Source organism: Typopeltis vanoorti, chromosome 11 (genome assembly GCF_054136105.1).
Source record: "Typopeltis vanoorti isolate ZY-2024b chromosome 11, IOZ_Tvanoo_1.0, whole genome shotgun sequence".
Classification (NCBI taxonomy): domain Eukaryota; kingdom Metazoa; phylum Arthropoda; class Arachnida; order Uropygi; family Thelyphonidae; genus Typopeltis; species Typopeltis vanoorti.
In genome coordinates, this window is record NC_143559.1 from 44,735,640 (window position 1) to 44,755,894 (window position 20,255).

General features: G+C 35.3%; 1 protein-coding gene across 1 annotated transcript in view; it reads left to right on the forward strand.

Moving 5' to 3' along the window:
• LOC150101485 (cytochrome P450 2J2-like) overlaps nucleotides 1-19,255 on the forward strand; it is a 31,454-nt gene extending 12,199 nt beyond the window's left edge. Inside the window, exons 4-9 of the mRNA XM_090400805.1 lie at nucleotides 6,914-7,020; nucleotides 10,413-10,708; nucleotides 14,805-14,920; nucleotides 16,889-17,144; nucleotides 18,640-18,827; nucleotides 19,077-19,255. Coding sequence (XP_090256931.1) covers nucleotides 6,914-7,020; nucleotides 10,413-10,708; nucleotides 14,805-14,920; nucleotides 16,889-17,144; nucleotides 18,640-18,827; nucleotides 19,077-19,255 — 1,142 coding nt within the window. The remainder of the gene's footprint in view (nucleotides 1-6,913; nucleotides 7,021-10,412; nucleotides 10,709-14,804; nucleotides 14,921-16,888; nucleotides 17,145-18,639; nucleotides 18,828-19,076) is intronic.
• Nucleotides 19,256-20,255: the final 1,000 nt, after the last annotated feature.

Genomic DNA, 20,255 nt, shown 5'->3' on the forward strand with positions numbered 1-20,255 from the left:
CACACACAACACACAAAATAGTATCTCGACGTATGTTGTAATACAATGAAAAAGAAAGTAGAACTTGAAAAGAAAAGAAAGTAGAAAAAGAAAGTAGAACACCCACACCCACCCACCCACCCACCCACCCACCCACCCACACACACACACACACAAAATAGTATCTCGACGTATATTGTAATACAATGAAAAAGAAAGTAGAACTTGCAGTCAGGTGAAGGAGCTCGTTCATATACAGAAGAAGAAGAAAGTAGGAGAAAGTATAGAATATTGTGGAACTAACATTAATTGCAAAGTTTGAGAGATAAAGATTCATTCAGCATTATGTAATTTAATTGGCCTCCCAGACTGAAATCTGACAACAGGTGCAGAAGTCAGAAGATAGACCGTATAACAAAGCTTGCTTTTTAGATCTTTGTGCTAAATTGGTACAATCATATGGCTTAGAGATAACAAGAGAAAAGTTTTCAGTGGCATTTTTCAAAAGGCGGAAGCAAGAATTTCCCCCTCCTTTGATCTACAGTAGTCAAATTCATACTGTGAATCGTTCATTAGTTGAGAGGATTAAGCCAGCTCGAAGTTGAATGTTAAGCTTTCGCCATAAAGAAATGAGTAGATTGAAATTGGAGGGTAATTAGATGGCAACGATTTATCGCAAGGTTAACCACGGTTAGAACTTTGGCTAATTTCAAGGCTGTAGGATAGATATCAGTGGAATGGAAGGGATGAGATTAAAAAAGGTAATATAGAACTGGAATCAACTCTTGAGCATAGATCTTAAGTGTAATCTGACAAATACCCTCTGGACTAGGACACATTGATATCCAGTTTTAGCAAGCTACTTAATTTGTACCATTGGAAAAGAAAAGCCATTTGGAGTTATATGAATATTACAATCTCCAAAGAAGATAACCTCACTATTTGGAAAGCTGACTCAAGAAAATCAACATTTAAAGAAAGGAAATCAAAAAAGTTCAAGATGGTAGTATTAGGAAAGGTCTACATAGGAATAAATCTGACATGGGGTAAAGAGATTTTTAGCTAAAGATCAGAAAGAGAAGATTCTAAGTTGGAAACCTAGCTGGACAGGCGATTTTGAAAAAAGCAGAGCTGACTGATTTCTCAAAAGCGATGAGATATCCTGGGTGTTTAATTATTGGCAAAATAACCCACATTGCTTGTCTAAGAGGTATAACTATGGTCGTAAGGCAGTCTGTCTGAAACCAGATCTCCTCGTCTGAGTAAGCTTGTAGGGACAAGCAGAACTTTCTGTTTTTCCCAGTTCACCGAAGCATTCAATGAAGCTGTTCTCGACCCATATCTCACCGAGACATGAGTACAGAATTGAAGAGGATCGATATTGGCAGTCGCATGCCTATATGGAAATCACTGTATTAAATAAGTGTATAATTCAGTGGCCGGTATGCGTGGCAGAAAGTTCACTAATTTTAGCCGACTTGCAAGCCTTCCTGTGGCGTTACCATTAGGTTCATTCAAATATACCATCGAGAGGCCGATCTGGATAAACTGTTTGGAAATGGTATCCTCAGGAAATGCTGGGACTCTCTTTGATGACTGACGTATTCACTTCACTGAAACGAATTTTTTTATTGACTCGGAAAGGGAAAAAAAGTGACATAAATAGAAAATCTGGCTTTAGTAGTACTTTAGTGGAAGTGCAAATATACTCATAATTCCAGATTAAAAGTATTCCATGTTGCAAGTATTTATTAAATACAGCATAGCACACCTCCTTTATGTACCTGTCGAGAACCCAATCTTATACTTCAGTCATTTTACTGATATATTATACTGCGCATCAGTCCATCTCCATCCATCTATCAGTGGCTTTTTAACAGTCACTTAAGCGCCCATAGCCTTCCAAGCATCCTTGGACTTCCCAACTGTAATACAAGGATAAGGCGGTTATCTCTATGCCTCTAAGTATTCTTGTCTGTAAATTGCATGTGTCCCATTGGCCAGTTTGTTTGTTTTGAGGGACGAAAAACCCGATTTTCCGAGAGAAAAAACCCTCCACCTCCGTATGAAACCGGCTAACTCACATTTAGTCGAAAGTGACCAGATAAGGGTTATACCAGTCCATCTAACTCTTGGTATTTTACTGTTTCCCCCCCTCCTCCCACCATCATGTTATCAAACGACTATTTTGATAACTATACTAACTTTTCCGCCTATCAGTCATATCGCCCCCATCTATTCTTTGGTATTATTTCGGAGCCTTTTCCCTACCATTCTGCCATCAAATGCCTCTTTTGATAACTTTGATTTTCCTCTGTTATTCATTTTAAGTGATCCCACCAGTGGCGGCTCGTACATAAGCACTATGACACTGCAGTCCCTTAAGGAAAAAATAAAAAAAAATTAAATTTTGTTTGTGTTTATAAATAATAACAATGCTTACAACAATATATAAATGCAATACATGTTAAAGGTTACAGCTTATGTTTCAACATTGATTGAATAGTTAATAATTGGAATTGTTCGATTAACGCTTTAGATTACAACACAAATGCACTGCGATCTAACGCAGTGTCAGAATTATCACGTTCGGCCAATTGCAGCTAAACTCGCTGATATTCGTTTGCGCTTCTCATTGCAAAAGTTACAAGTGATTCCGACACTGTGCGTTTGGGAGGTGTATCGTATGCTTGCACGCGTTATTTCTTTGAGATACGAAACTTTTATTATTGGTGCGTGTTCGTGGTGAGGGTGAACTATTTTTTTTTGTAAATCTTATTTTATAAAATATAATTATTTATTTATTATAGATATAAGGCTGAATTATGATGATGGCACTGTTGAAAATATGAAAATACTTATATTTTTTCAATTTTCACTACAAGAAATAAATAATGCAGTGTGAGAATTATCGCGCCAATTGCAACTAGACTCGTCGATATTCGTTTACGCTTGTTATTGCACGTTACAAGTGATTCCGACACTGCTCGTTTGGGCAGTGTAGCTTACAGATAAATTGTATACATGTGCGCGTTTTTTCTGTGAGATACGAAACTTTTATTATTGGCGTTTGTTCGTGGTGAAGGAGAAATATTTTTAATAAAGCAATTTTTTAATATGTAAATTTATTTATTAATAAATTGGTTTAAAAAAAAACGCGCGGCACATTTGAGCCGTCTCTCTTCACTGCGTACCGCTTAATTAGTGATAGCCTTGGGCCATCTGTCTCTGATTGGGTACCAGTGGAGATTGAACTGCCCACTCAGTCTCCAAAAGTTAGATAGGGCTAAATGGCCTCGCCTACTCTCGTATACGGGAATAACAAGGCGTTAGCTGATTTTTTTTTTATTTTTTTTTTAAATAAATTGGTTATTTTTTTTAATTTTGTATATCCTCCCCCCCCCACTTAAAATTTTCACCGGCCGCCACTGGATCCCACTGTCTTAGATAAGGTCTACTCACATATTTTTGAATGCTAAACCTGACCGGCACAAAGTCAGAGACCTGCAGTAGGTACGTAATGATCCTTATACATATCTATTTTTTTTTTATTAAATTTTTTTTTTTTTTTTTTTTTTTTAAATATCGCTGTGACTGAGCTCTAACCAATTTATGAAGTCACTGAGTTTAAGTTTCTGGTTTTCTAGTGTTATAATAAAATTACCTGCACTCATAATGTCATTCTTCTTCTTCTTATTTTTTTTTTTCAATCTCAGATACTACTTAGACTTTATTAATAACTAATCTTCGACATTTTCCTAGTTCTGCAGAGGCTTTTTTATTTCTGTAAGCAATAACGATTATTATTATTTTTCCTTAAGGGGATTAAAAAAATGCAGAAACTTACAGGAAACTTAAAGTGTACGAACTTATTTTTTTTTTAGATAATTCCAAAAGAAAAAAGAATACTTCAAATGAAATTATAGCAAACTTTATTACAGTCAAGACGGATTTTCCTTATTAATATGATCTTACTTCGTATCTGCGAGGAAAACTGTTAATGACCTTGCTTTCTCCGTTAAGCGACACAAAAAATCTATTTTTATGAATAAATATCGTATCTTCTGAAGGAAAATTATACACTACTACTTTGAAAACATTTAGGAAAAGCGAAGCAAAAAATAAGATAAAGTATTATTATTACATGACACCTTCAAGGACTCATCGCTAGAGGGCTCCACTACATACATCGCACCGTCTTCCCTACAACTTAATTCTCTAAATACACACAACGACACTGCTACCATCAACGCCATCTACCGTCCATCAGCACCACCATCACCAACATTTTTTTTTTTGTCTGTAAATCGCGTGCGTTCCCATAGCCGATTTGTCTGTACATGAGATTAAAAATCCGGGTTTCCGGGATAAAAAAAAAATCCTGCCACCTTCGTATGAGATCAGCTAACTCACTTCAACTGAAAAAGCACATATTTCTTTTTCTTCCAAGAATACATTAAAAAAAAAAATGTGGATCCTACTTATTAGAGGTTATAATTCAGGTCCGAATAAGTAATACAGTGACCTCATACTGGGTGATGAAATTTTAATATATAAGATTGCTCACAGTAGTGGAGGATTGCGTCACAGGCGCGAAGAGACAACACACTTTCCCGGCTTTAAAAGGTAACTAACAATACTATAGTGTAGTAAAGGTTATTTACTGCACTTTTGAAGTCCTGAAGATCAGAGACTCGTCGCACGGTGTGCGGTGTTTGTGATGGTAGCATCGAATCTGTTTCCTCCATAGTCTAGCGATATTAAATGAGGATACAAACTAAATAAGGTTGCGCTGTGCTACTTTTCTTTCTACATGTGCCGCGCATGAGCACACAGACACACGCACGCACGTACATGTAAAAATTATACGAAGTTTCCATCAATTTTAGTAATTGTCCCAACTTTAATCGATATCACAGATGATACTCTCCTTTGGATTTTTGCTAAAAACGTGCATAGTAGACAGAGGAATTTGTTACCTGTCTATTGTAGAATGGTAACAGTACCCGCGGTAGAATTTCACAGTTTGATTTACTTCGGTGCTATCAAAACACAGTCCTATCTCAAAAAAAAAAAAAAAAAAACAACTCAGTTCACATCCCTTTTCCTTCTTGGGAAAGGGATGTGAACTCAGAATAATATCCCAAATTCTCAGGCCACATCAGCTGTCTTTTTTGGGGCTGATATTTATCTTTATGCTTTCCTGGTAAGAACATCTTACCTTCCTCTGCTTCTAAAACACTTGTTGACCTTTTCTGTCAAAGCTAGCACTTTTCACCTGTCCAGTCGACAGGTGAGAAGTGCTAGCTATGTTAATCTATACAAATCTCAAATCTACCCGATCTTGTTTATACATTTGAAAAAGTTCCTGGAACGTAATTTAAGAAGTGTTGAGAAAATGACTTAAGGGAATCATTAATAATTGTAATCATTTACGTAAAGGGAAAATGTATTGCAAACAGCAATACATTTTCAAATACAAAAAAAATAGCTAAAGTCCTTAAAAAATATAATATCAGGACCTTCTTCACTTAAATAAACAAGATGAACTACAAAAAGAAATGAATCACCTCACTCTTATTTTTAAACAAAATGGATACTCTGAAAAAATATTAAGAAATTTCTTCTGGATCCTCCTAGGCAGTTCACAACAGAGACTATTAATTTTAAAGGTAGTATCTCCATTCCATACATTAGCACAGTCTCCAAAAAAATAGCTAAAGTTCTTAAAAAATATAATATCAGGACCTTCTTCACCACACTTCCTAAAATCCGTTCTCTAATCAGCCATCCAAAACCTACCCATCACAACCTTAAGTACCCTGGAGTATATAAATTGTGGTGCGATTGCAATATCCCATACTTTCGACAAACAAACAAATCTATTGAACAAAGAATAGAAGAGCATAAGAGAGACATCTCTTACAAAAGATCTCATGCAACGGCGTTATCCAGTCATATTCTTTTTTCAAATAATCCTAATGATAACCAACAAAACCACTCCGTTTGCTGGAATAGATCAGAAAATATCTTTCGCTGCATATATATATATATATATATAAGGCGGTCTTCTGCTGGGATAACTTTATCAGCTCTTGAATCTTTGTGTGTATGTGAACTCTCAAGAAAAATAATATTTTATTACTTCAGCTAAACGCTTCGTATTTCACATCTTATACTTGAAAAATTAATCTAGATAATTTTAATAAGGATATATTTCAATTTACTTGCTTATACGAGGATTTCAAAAAATGAGGTAACAAAGCACTCTTATGTGAACGACTTTAATGTGATATAGATGCACATATGGCACATGAGTCCTTTGGTACATATTGCGTTTTTATATAGTCCTAAAAAAGATATTTATGCATTTGTCTATTAATGGTACAACGCATCTCCACCAGCATGCAATTTTTAATCAGAAAATTACAGATTATTGAACGTCACTGTCTTTTGCAAATTTCTTGCTAGCCATGTACTTCAGTGGTTAAAAGATATGGACAATGGACAGTCCTAATCTAGGATGAAAGATCAAGAACGTGTGGTCTAGAACCAAACCACTTAGCTCAGAAGCTACTCGATGCTTCTTGGATATCTGTCCTGCCGTTAGCAAAAGGCAAATACATCCAATCGAAACCTGTTCTGTGAATGATGTTCGCTCCAATATACTTCTACTAACTGATGTTGGATTGCAAAACTATGTAACATGCGTAATGTCACCCAGGTGCCGCATCATCATAGGTACGATATTTATGTGATGCTGTTTAAATGTCCCTATTCTTCCCTCCCCAGCAAATGATGCGTTTTCATGTGTAATATGCTGTTAAGTTATTTTTTTTAAACATTCTGGTATTTCGAAGAATCACATTATTAAATGGTTCAAATAGGTCCTTTTATTAAAACTGCAACTTTAGTACAAGTTTTCTCTCATTAGGTATAGTTTCTGTGAACGGTCAGGAGTGGAAAGAACAGCGAAGGTTTGCCCTACACGCTCTACGGGATTTAGGCTTTGGCAAAGGTAAAATGGAAGAACATATAAAGGTATGCATATTACAGTATGCAAACAATAATAATGAATATGTATCCAATGTATCGAATTACTTTTCAAAGACGAAATAGTAAAAATAAACAAATGAATTTTAAAATGAGATAGAATGAATCAGTCGCTTACATTTAAAAATTTTCTCTTGAAGTTTTTAGTTGGTTGCGTTTTTATTTTCTCGATATTTTACGCAATATGTGAATTTTACTTTTTCAGCAAATGATATCGATACATGAAAGAGTACAACAGTAGATGAAATTAAGACTCTTCAAATTCCATTTAAATATAAAATTAAGTATGTTTTCACATAATACTGAACACATTTGGAATAAATTATAAGTACAATGTATACGAAATGCCTCAATCCATTAAATCGATGCATTTTTGCGATGGCATTAACAGCAAAAATGGTTTCTGCAGTGTTGACACAAATAAATCCCTGAAAGATATTTCACATACTCAAAATTCCATTACTATATTTAACTTTATCCATTCATTGTTATGTTGTGTATTAAACTTGTTTTAATATTTATAAAAACACGGTTTTTACGCTTTATTTATAATTTGTACATAACCTATCAATGAATACAAAGATAGCAATTCTTTGTTTTCATCGGATGCTACTGATTGGATTTTTTTTATTAATTGTCTAGGACGCTTCTGAAGCAACTATTTAGGTTGAATGTTGGTAGAAAACTATGGTATCAAGTGATCTGTAATGAAAATTGGTACTTTAAATTAAAAAAAAAAATCTCGAGGTTTGGTAGGCGTGTCTAATACTAGATTTGGAACTACAGATTTCTAATTTATAAAAATTATAAAAATGAGAGTGAGAGTTATATATAATATGATACAATCAATCGATTATATTTCTGAATAATGTAGTAGGTCATCTATTACAATTAGTATTGGAAATAAAAAATAATCTATTCCTTCTATTACGTGGCGTTATACAAGGAGATCCATTTTATCTTTAGTAATATTGTTATTGGTGGTTTCATCTATGCCTCCATATAGTGGTTTTCATTTGAATGGATGCCAAATAAATGCGATGGCGTTTACGGATGATGTGATACTTGTTTCTGAAACTGGGGCTTCAGGAGTTTTTAGACCATGCTGCTCAGTATTTTACTCCCAGAGGTCTTCTTATTAGTGAAGCCAAGTCTTTTACCATCACCCTAATACCATTGGTCACGACAGGAAAATGAAAGTCCAGGATTCCATCTTTAGTGTTTCCAACCGTTCTTTTAAATATATCGGCAATTTGGACGAGTGGCGGTCGAGTTAACTTTCAATATTTGTGGATAAGCTGCGTAAAGCTCCATTTAAGCTTCAGCAACGTATTGCGTTGTTAAATTAAACTGTGTTACCTAAATTATTCGATTGTTTAGTATTAGGAAAACCGACTTTGATCATCCTGAATAGATTAGATAAAAAGTATATCAGGCAGTTATATCTTGGCGGATTAGATCCACTTAGATCCAGTTGCGGTCGTTAAATCTGATGGATTAGGAATTCCTGCAATGAGATGGATGTTTACTCGCTTAAAATATCTAAGGTTAAATAAACTTCGATATTCATCTTCACCTCTTACTATAGCTGCCTTTAGAACTCCTTTGATCCAATGAGAGTTAGCTAAAGTACTACGTTGGACTTATGATAATGGAATACATATTGTTTCTAACCTTGAAAGAAAGAAAGAGATGGGAAAGACTTCTATATCTCGCAGTCGATGGGAAGCCCTTCAATGGCTCTAATAGGGTTCCGTCTCAACATCTTTAGGTGCGTGAAGGAACAAGAATGTTGCCTGGATGGGCGTATATAGATTTGGTCAGGATAGGATAAATACCCTTCCTACAAGGTTCATATAGCCCACGTTCATCTAGTTCAAATTAGGCATAATATAGTCTCATGTAGGGCTGGATGTGGATTCACAGAGACTATGACACTTAAATAATCTCAATGTTGCTTTATAAGCCACAACATAAGAGTTGTGCAATATGTATCACCATAAAGAACTGACTAGAACACAAAGTATGGTCAGTGAGAAAAGAGCGAAATATAAGGACTAAGGTAGGCACATAATAAAGCCGGATCTTTTGGCATCAAGAGATGGCAGTCAAGTCTGTGGATCGAACTGAGACCTAAATGAAGATAAGATAGATTATTATTATTTTCAGGTATTAAAAGGCATTCTTTAGAAGAATATGGCTCACTACCGGCCTTTTTTTTTTTGCTATAACAGATAATCTTACTCCAAGAGTTATCCTTTCTTCGAAAGCTTTTCTATATTTGAAAAAGTTGAGTCGGTTGAAAAAAAAAGCGATTTCTTTCCAGTTTTGCAACATCAGTTTCGCGTATATTATGAAAGCATATTTAAATAACGTATGATAACTTGAAAGGGAACATCTCAGACTAAGACTTCCGTTTTCCTCTATTTGGAATTCTTGCTAGTTGTGCAAATCTTAACTAAAGCTGAAGCTGACCATAAAACTATCTTTTCCCATATTTTTGCTAAATTAATACAGCCCTACTTACTAAGGTTTCAGGAGTTTTCCTCTTCAGCTGAAACCTAAAGCAGTCTCTTCGAATTGTAACGACTTCTAAGTACCACTTTTCTTTTCTTCCGTCTGATAACGTCTGTGCGAGCGGTTCTGAAGCACAATCTACCAGTTCGGACGTGCCCTACTGACAATTGCTAATATAATTCTTTACAGGCCCACCATTTGACATGTGGTAGGCCTGTAAAGTCTATTAAGTACTACTAATGATGATGGAATTGCTAGAAGGAGGTAATTCAGTCTTTTATCTGTTTTATAGTAATTATATCCATTGGAAAAGAACTATCAACACTCAAGTTTACCATGTTAAATATAGAAAGACGACAATGGTGTCTAACCGTCTCTGGTTTTTGTTTGTTAAGAAATACTATATATATATGTTTAATTTACTCTGAGACGACAGTCCCGTTGTAAATTATATATACAAAATTTTTTTTTTTTTTGAACAACTGAAGATTCTTTAGGCAAGGCAAAGTGGGGAAAGCTGTTACAAGGTACGAAGCCTGTTTCAAAAAATATTCAATATAATCTAATATCAGAAAAAATTCGAATGGAATGAATGTGATATAACGAAAATATAATATATTTTAATGGACTCATTTAAAAACACGTTCATATGACTGGTTATTAACAAACAATTAACGAAACTACATAAATTGAATAAGAATGATAGAATTCTACTTGAAGATTTGACTCGACAGTTTGTCAATTCTTGAATATGTATTCTGGTATTTTATAAAATGGATTTTAGTTATTGATTTATGTTTTAAACATTCACCAAAACATTGGAGAAAATAATAGCTATTTTTTTTTTATTTTTAAACTTACAGGAAGAATTATCGAACTTTATCAAAGATATTAAGGAGTACAATGGTAAACCATGCTGCCTATTTGACCTTATTTTAACTAGTACTTTGAATAATATAACAACGGTGATTTTCGGGAAGAGGTTTGAACGCGACAGTCCAAAACTAGAGGTCTTGAGAAAAACTCTGCGATTAGCAAATGAAAAGTTTACCTATTTTGATGCATTCACTTATTTTCCTTGGTTGAAAAAGTTCCTGTTTTTTCTTGTTCAGCATTCTCCATACATAAAAGTATTTGAGGAAGCCGAAATGTTGTTCAGGTAAGTTAAATTATTATTTTGATTACACAGTATGAGATATATGTCTTCATATGTTTATATTGTAAACATTTGTGCTTTTCATTAGTCTTGAGAGGACATTAAAAGTTCATTATTTTTGACAGTGAACTATACATTCGGACAAGCCTAAAGCATCGATGTAGAATGGGATAATAGATCTTAGCTAAGGAAATGAAAAAGGAAGAAGTGGGCTGATTTTTGTTTAGTTTTAATTTTTAAATTTTAGTTTATAACAGGATCGATCAGGAACTGCGTAAGAGTCCCGTTATAGCGGACATTACTGAAGAATCGCAGAATATTAAACTTGAACCGGAAGGCACATTCTTGGCAGAAGATATCTTATCAATGCATTCGACAAAGAAATATTTAGCCTTCCACAGCTGTTGAAATCATCTATTTTCGTCAGTATACATACAGACGTTGGATGCAGGAACGAGATATCATGAGCGTGGCTCTTTATTACATGACAACATATTTTGTCTCAGCATAATACATCCACATATCGATGTCTTATGTATGCTGGACAGATCTCTTAACTGGTCCAAAGAGGTCTAAGAACGAATTACCAGGCATCTTATATTCAACGGATTTTAATTATTCGAACTTTGACATAGAGAAATTGGATTGTTTTCTTCCGAAAAAAAATCATAAAATGCATTAAACCAAAGCGCCAGAGGTCACAAAAACTATAACGATAGTGATATATTTGAGAAAGTGGTTAAGGAAAAATAACGAGTCTATTTATTGTTTATTGAACAGCTGTCTTCGCACTGTTTTCCCCCAAGGTCTATGATTTAGGGGGGAGGGAAACAGTGTGAGGATAGTTGTTCCAAAGAACAGAAGTGGATGGAATGAAAAAAGTGAGAACTTGGGTCAGTTCGAAGTCAGATAGTAACTGGAGTGTTTAGCTTCAAATAGTAAATGAAAGTGGGGTCAACGATAGCAGGATAGGTCTAAAAAACACTTGAAACAAACTGAGGAGAAAGTGATTGGGGTGACTATGTCAGGAATGATGGAGAGGTCATCTATAACTAGACTTTACTCTTCTGGATATATTAGCAGGAAAGTTTCAGCGGATGCGCTGTTCAGAGAGCAATTTTCTGCAGTTGTGTCAATGTGGGATTTGTATAATGCTGAGTTGTACAAGATGAGAAGTGTGTGTCAAGTTTTTGACAGGATGAGGCTATGAATATGATGTGTGTTTATGCCAGAAAGAGGTGTAAGTTAACTCAAGAAGAGAATTCTTATTTGGACTAGACATCCAAGTGTTATCAAAGGCAAGGGGAAGTGAAATGAGATATTTCTTACAGGAAATACGAAAGGGCACTGTGCCTTGGTAATAACTTGGAATGTTAAGGAATATCAGGAAAGGTTATAAAGGAATAATGCTTCATAATTAATGCTTTTATGTTTTAAAATTAACACTTTAAGAATAATTATAATGGTTTATTTAATTTAGGACTAATTCAGAGGATGAAATATGTACATAAGATATTTATTTGTAGAATATAGTTACTAGTATAAGCACCTTTTTATGAATTTTAAGCCTGTTTAAAGTTCTTAATTTTTACTAATGATAATCCATAGATTATCAATAGTAAAAAATAAAGAATGATGACATCATGTGGGTCGATTAATCATGGGACAAATTAAAATCTGTCTTCATAGAGAAATGTACCAATACCTTGTGGATAACTGATGAAATTCTTTCTCTTATGGATCAACGGAGATCATATAAAAATCACAGTCCAACAAAATATAAAAAGGTTCAGAAAATTATTAAATGCAAGATCAAAGAAGCAAAAGAAATCTGGATGAATGAAAAATGTAAAGAAATAGAAATTCTACAGGAAAAGCATGACAATTTTAATCTACACAGAAAGTTGAAAGAGACCTCGGGTATATTTAAGAAAAAGCAATTCTGTATCCTTTGAAACAAAAAGGGAGAAATAATATCCGAAAAGGATGACGAAATATAAGAATAGGTGAAATATATAGAAGAACTCTTTACTGATAACAGACAGAACCCAGAAAATACTTATGAACATATGGAGGGTCCATGCATTCTAAGATCAGAGGTAGAATGTGCACTAAACTCAACTAAAATGGTAAAGCCTTAGGCTCGGATAGAATACCAGCAGAAATAGTTATTAGAAGGTGACAACATTAATATATTAGATATATTAGTAAAGCGATTTAATAAGATCTACGATACAGGCATAATCCATCAAGACTGGTTACAGTCGATCTTCATCATGCTACCTAAAAAAGCGAATGCGAAAACTTGTAATGACTATAGAATGATCAGCCCAATGAGTCACGTTCTCAAAATGTTTCTGAAAATAATTCAAAAACGAATATACAGAAAATGTAAAGACACTATCAGTGATACCCAATTCGGCTTTAGAAACGGTTTGGGGTCAAGAGAAGCTCTTTTCTGTTCTCAGATCTTATTCCAAAAATGTACTGAACAAAACAAGGAAATATTCATTTGCTTCATCGCTTCGAGAAAGCGACGAAGTTCAACATACTAAAATTATTGAACTATTAAAAATGAACTGGATTAGATGGTAAAGACATCAGGATCATTGAAAACTTATATTGGAACCAAAAGGCATCTGTTCAAGTTGATGACATTATTACAGACTCCATTAACATCAAACGAGGAGTAAGGCAAGGATGTGTGCTGTCACCTCTTCTTTTTAACATCTACTCAGAAACCATACTTCAAAAAGTCTTGAAAGGAAGAAAGGAAGGGATTAATGTAAATGGCGAAATCATCAGTAACATCCGATATGCTGATGACACAGCTCTCCTGGCTGACAATATTCAGGATCTTCAAAATCTTCTGGAACTAGTGAAAGAAGAGAGTGAAAAAATGGGATTAAAAATAAATATCACCAAAACTAAATTCATGGTCATAAGCAAGAAACCAATTCTTAATTCAGCACTTTCTTTAAATGGAAAACAAATAGAAAGAGTGTCTAAGTTTAAATATCTCACATGCTGGCTAAATGAAGATTGCAATCCAGAAATGGAAATAAAAGTTAGAATTGAAATGGCAAGAAAAAAATTTTCTCTTGATGAAATCAATACTGTGTAACCGCAATTTAAACTTAGAGCTTAGAGTACGCATGGTTAAATGCTATGTATGGTCTGTACTGCTGTACGGTGCAGAAATTTGGACGTTGAAGACAACATCAATAAAAAGACATGAAGCCTTTGAGATGTGGTTATACAGACGAATGTTAAAAATCCCATGGACAGCAAAAACGTCTAATCAGGAAGTACTGGAACATATGGGGAAATCACGTGAACTTTTAGATAGCATAAAAAGAAGGAAAACTGCATATCTTGGTCACCTGCTTCGTAATGAAAAATATAAGATACTTCAATTGATTATAAAAGGGAAGATAAATGGAAGAAGAGGACAAGGAAGACAAAGAAATTCTTGGCTGGCAGACAGTGGACTGGCATGAACTCTGAGAGACTGCTCAGAGTGGCTGAAAATAGCTCAAAATTTGCCAAGGTGGTCACTGACTTCCGATAGGAGATGGCACTCAAAGAAGAAGAATCCATAGAAAGATGCAGCAGGAGAGACCACAATTGTCCCCTCTCCAAAAAAAAAAAAAAAAAAAAAAAAAAAAAAAAAAAAAAAAAAACGTTTCCTGGTTATTGCGTTGGCTTTCCGGGACAGCCTGGGATAACAGATTATCTTCGGATAGTGGTGTTCATTGCTGCAAGGTTAAATTATGAATTCTTTTATTTTTTTAAAGACGGGTACTATAATAGGAAGATTATAGTCGTCTATCACTGAATACCAAAGGCAAACTTAGGAAGTAACTATATTGATATTGATTGGATGCTATAAAATTGAGTTTACTAGCAATTTACAATTTTTTTTCCTTCTGTACTTTATTTCATTCTGATTGATTTAAAGAACTTGAATTATGATTAACTCATATTCTATTTTCTGAAGATGAAAATTGATAAAACATATTCAGATGAAATATAAACACATGCATTTGGACATATGCAGTCTTTTATAATAAAAGATAAATTTACTCTTAAAACACAGGAATGAAGTTGAAGCTCATAGGAAGAATATAGATGCAGATGATGTCAAGGATTATATTGAAGGATATCTGGTTGAAATGGAGAAAATGAAAATAAATGAAAATAATTCTTTTACTGGTAAGTATGCTCATATTTACACAAAATGGTCAATTTAGCTTTTACATGTTTGAATAAAACATCAAATAATCATCTAGACTCTAGACAGTAGTGATGATTTTACCGCCATCACACACACACACACACACACACACACACACACACACACACACACACACACACACACACACACACACACACACACACACACACACACACACACACGCACGCACGCACGCACGCATGCACGGGTAATGGACAAAAAATAAACAGTGGCATGTTTCGATCAATATATAGCGATGGTCCGCCGTGAGGGGGGGGGTCTAGTATAGCCTGTATTCTTCGAGGGAGAGACTCTGTCAGTACTTAGATCTGAACAGGAGGAATTTTACACCATTCGTGGAAAACGTTGCCTAAGTGCTCACTCCAAAATGTCCCTTAAATGTTCTATAGGATTTAAATCTAACAATTGGGACAGCCATGGCAGACAGGACACCTCACCGTCATGTTCCACAAACCACTGGGTCACCACATTTCCTCGACGAATGGGAGCATTATCCTGTTGCAACGTGGCTGGCTGTGTAGGAGAAAAGTGTGTCAACCTGGGATGACCACTTATGGTTGAAAGATAACGTGCAGCATCCACTTTTCCTTCCAATACTACAAATGGACCGAAATCATGTCATGAGAATGCGCCCTAGACCATTACAGAACCACCAAAATCTTTCACAGTTGGAAATGAGCACTCGAGCTGGTAAGCTTCCTTCGGCTAATGCTACACACTTATTCGTCCGTTTGCAGCAAAAAGTGTGAACCTGGATTCATCATACCATATCGCATCCCCCCCGCTGTTGTATAGTCCACTGCCTGTGATCTTTGCACCATTCGAACGCGACGACGTGCGTTGATGGGAGTGACCAAAGGCTTGTGTAATGCAACTCGACCGTGATATCCAGATATCTTTTTTTTTCTTTCTTTCTTTCTGTGCAGTGTTTGTTGAAATGGGTTTCTCATGCCCGCTGTTGAATTTTTCATACAACTGCTCAGTAGTAGCACACTTATTTTTGGTGGTTCAGCGCACTAATGCTCGAAGGTCCCTCTACTGCAGTAAGCGCTTTCGTCCACCGTTGCATTTCGCTAATGATGTCTGTCCTGTCGATTGTCATGCTGACATAACCTTAGAGACTGTTCTAGTCACAGACGCAACTGCCAGCCTAGCTCCAACAATCACGCCCATTTCAAAGTGCCATTTCATGTCATTTCTAAGGAAAGGCATATTAATATAAGAAATAGCTATTTGAACTGAAGATATGCAACAGCGAATACCAATGAGTGTTATGCTTATACAATAAAAAATCCGATGCCATTGCATGCTATAAACTTATTTACTAGGGAAGAGAGAGAGATGCGATAGTATGCAGTTTTTTCTTCCTTTTCTTTTTATTTTTCAGTATGAATTAATGAAGACAGTGTATGTAATAACGTACAATATTACATATTCATAATGAATCTTATATTGTTTGTATTAGTTTTTCTTTCAATTACATATGCTTTCATAATCATATACTCGATAGCATGACTGAGTAGACTTTTCATTTTCTCAAAGTTTTCTTTTCATAAGTAGAACTTATTTAGCTTTAAGTATCCTTTGAAACGAATATTTGTTAAAAACGCAATATGTTTAAGCACCATTCGACTTACTCGCATTTTCAACTTTCGCGAAACCTTTGGAACGAATTAACAGAGTAAGTCGAGGATTTACTGCATATCATGCTCTGTATTCCCTGAGATTTGCGACTGCGTGAATGAAAGCACCACAGCCGGTTATTATTAATTAATAAAACACGCAAAGAATTAATAAAACAGACAGACAGATACACATTGATCTTATGGGTTTATTCAACTAACAAAATCTATTTTATTAAACAACTAATAGAATAAAAGCATATTAAATGTACTGATGTGCTATTTCACATTTTTCTATTTTAGAAATGATGCTTCTTGGGAATATTCAGACATTGTTTGCTGCTGGGAGTGATACTTCTGCCTCAAGCATTCTGTGGGCGATTGTTGTAATGGCTGCATATCCAGAGGTTCAGCGTCGGGTGCAGGATGAAATTGATTCTACGATTGGGAAGGAAAGGATGCCTTCATGGGAAGACCGAACGGAGCTTTGTTATACATTCTCAACACTATTAGAGGTGTCCAGGTGGAAGATCGTTACTCCGTTGCTCCTACCCAGAATGTAAGTTGGCTGCATAAATTGCAAACTGTATTGAAGACACGTGAACCTAACAAACGTTGTTTGCTATCCATTCCTATACAAATACCAGTCATAAAATTAAAAATAAAAAATAAAAATAAATAAAAGCGTTATCTCAAACCAATATCGGATTGACCATAAGAAGACTGATTCAATTCTCATTCGACTGAAACCAAAATTGAAAGTTTACATATTTAAAATGAGCAAACAAAATTTGAGATCATGTTCCTGATTGAAGTTCCAATATTTCTACATCATCCAACAGATGTTGGAAGTTGCAGAATGTCCCTCTTCAGTAGTCCATCGTGATTTTTTCCGCTCAGTATAAACTTTAGCATCAACAGCATTGGGATGTTTTGCATAGCGGTGAACGCCAAGACAAATAGCAGTGGTAAAGGCTCTCTGACAATGTGAACAATTCTGACAAAGTATCTCTGAGATAATGGTTTTAGTTGAACCTAGATATTTTGATAAGTGGGTGTTATAAGATTTAAAGTTGCACAAGGGTTCAAAGGGGTGACGGAATGTTTTGTTCGCCGATGCATACCCAAGCCTGCTGGAGTAGGAAAGGTCTTACTGCACGCGGTATACATATACTGTCTAGGTGTCTATGGTTGCGACAGATTTGTATTAATTCTAGATTTCAGTGTTGATCGAATGGCTGGTTTCCTCATGGAGGTGGTGTAAGTTATTTTGTAGGCATTACAGCGATGGGCGACAGAGACATCGCTATCCAAGTCAAGAGGAAGATCAATCACAGGAGTGGTACCATAAATTAGTACCCTAAGGGCTAGATAATCCACAAAATACGGAAACCCTGCTCTGGAGACTAAACAATGAACTTTTGTAAGGTATCTTCAGGTTTACAATAAGCAGAGCGATGTCTCATGGCAATGAAATTCATCTACTTGCTAAAGACATTCATGTGATGCATTAGTCGGCCTCATATGGAGAAGTCAGTGGTTCCCCTCCTTCGTTCCCACAAAGCAAACAGTCAAAGCGCGCGCACGCACACATATGATTCTTTAATGCTAATCTGCATGTCTATAGCAAGTCATATAGAGTATGATTAATCGTCCTATTATTCCCTTAATTAGATTTATATAAGGTGTAGTTATTGCTGTGATAAGCCTCGGTCAGACAAATATAGGAGAAAATGTGATGTGATCTATATCCAAAACGATTCACTGCAATTTAAGTAAATCATGATTAAGAATTTATTAATATCCTTACATATACAGTAATTGTGATTTGGACATATGAATGTAAATGCTTCGAAGGTCATAATTGCACAGTGGAAACGTGGAATAAAAATCAAGCGATGGCTTAGAGTTTCCAGAGAAGCCAGGCGAACTCATGTCATTGTAGATTGGTAGATGCTTCAATAGTCATCGAATGCTTATCGTATGAAGTTTATATAATAAATTAATTTATTATTATTTCATGATGGAAATATTGTTTTCTTTTTAATGTTTAGTACTGATGAAGATATTACTGTAGCAGGCTATGACATTCCTAAAGGGACAGTCGTAATCCCCAACCTTTGGGCAATTCATCGTGATCCCAACTACTGGAAGAATCCAGACAAATTTATACCAGACAGATTTCTTACCGAGGATGGAAATCTCATGAAGAAACCCGAATACCTGGTTCCGTTTTCCATTGGTAAGTTATTTGTTCCTCATTTTCTTTTGCTTCAGATCTCATATTTAGCTAACTTTAATTGAACTAATTCGATTTTTCACCAACCCTCCGAGATACAGTGCAAACCCCCCCCCCACACACACGTGTGGAAATACGTAAAGTTATATAAGAAAATGTATTTTTCTCGTAGAACTTTACGTATTTTCAAGAAAATCAAAGAACTCAATTTTTATTTTAATTTTTTTAACGCCTCTTACTTTTGCATTTCAGGGAAACGAGCTTGTCCTGGAGAGCAATTAGCATCTGTTGAAGTATTTCTCTTTTTCACCACAATTTTACAAAATTTTAATATTAAGCCACCAGAGGGAAGCACTGTTAACTTGAAAGGTTTTAATGAATCAAGTTATCGACCAGTTCCTCAGAAGTTGTGTTTAGTGAAAAGATTATGAGCTAATAAAATATGAGTTCGGAAATAGCAGTCTTTTTTTTGAAAATTAATGGAATTTGAAATCCATTTTCGAATTTTAATGTTGTTTTTTTTCGAGTAAATATTAATTATCATATTTTCAAGATGTATGTATTTCCTGTGCATGCGTATATATGTCAATGCTTTTTTTTTGAACAGTCGCAATTCAAATTATTTCCTCTTTTATGAATTCATCTGTGTATTCATATGTTAAGGACTATTCTGTATTGGATGCTGATAAATCTATACCAGGGCAACTGGACGTAACACCAATTAGGCGATGTTATGTGAAATATTCCTAGCAGTGAGATGTGATGCAACGTTACCATAGCAACTAAATGTGGAACGTAAGATTCCACATTTAGTGATTGAGCTACTATATTCAGACATTCTGTACGATCGAACTTAACCTGTAAATATGCTTTTCAAATAAATTAATAACCAAATAAAAGATATTACTCTCTCTCTCTCTCTCTCACACACACACACACGCACATGGCAATGTAGTAACATGGCCATGCATGCGTGTAAAGTCTCGGTGATCTCCAGTATTGAATGGCAGAGCTGTGAGAGTCTGCTCAACTATAGCTCAGGTATGTGTTTTAAACAAAGTGTGTCGTGTGATGCTAAGCAAAGCATCACCTACGTTGCTGAAAAGAAAAACAGAAGACAGAAACCGAGGACTCTACTCTGGAGCAAAGCACGGTAACGAGCCCCCTCAATCCTTCAACAAACAAGCCAGTGGTTTCAACAGGCATTGAAAGTCATCTACTACCTTGCAGTCTACTTGGAATTACCTCTAACTAGTTTATAAGGAGGCAATACTGACCTTGCCAGAGTCCCATTTGTGGAAACAGGCTATACCACGGGAACGTGAAACTGTCATCACAGGGAGAGGCTGTTGACCACTACTAGTTCATTAATGGTCCAAATATATTGATACATAGATACATACTGTGATCTATACGGTTCAGAATACTTAT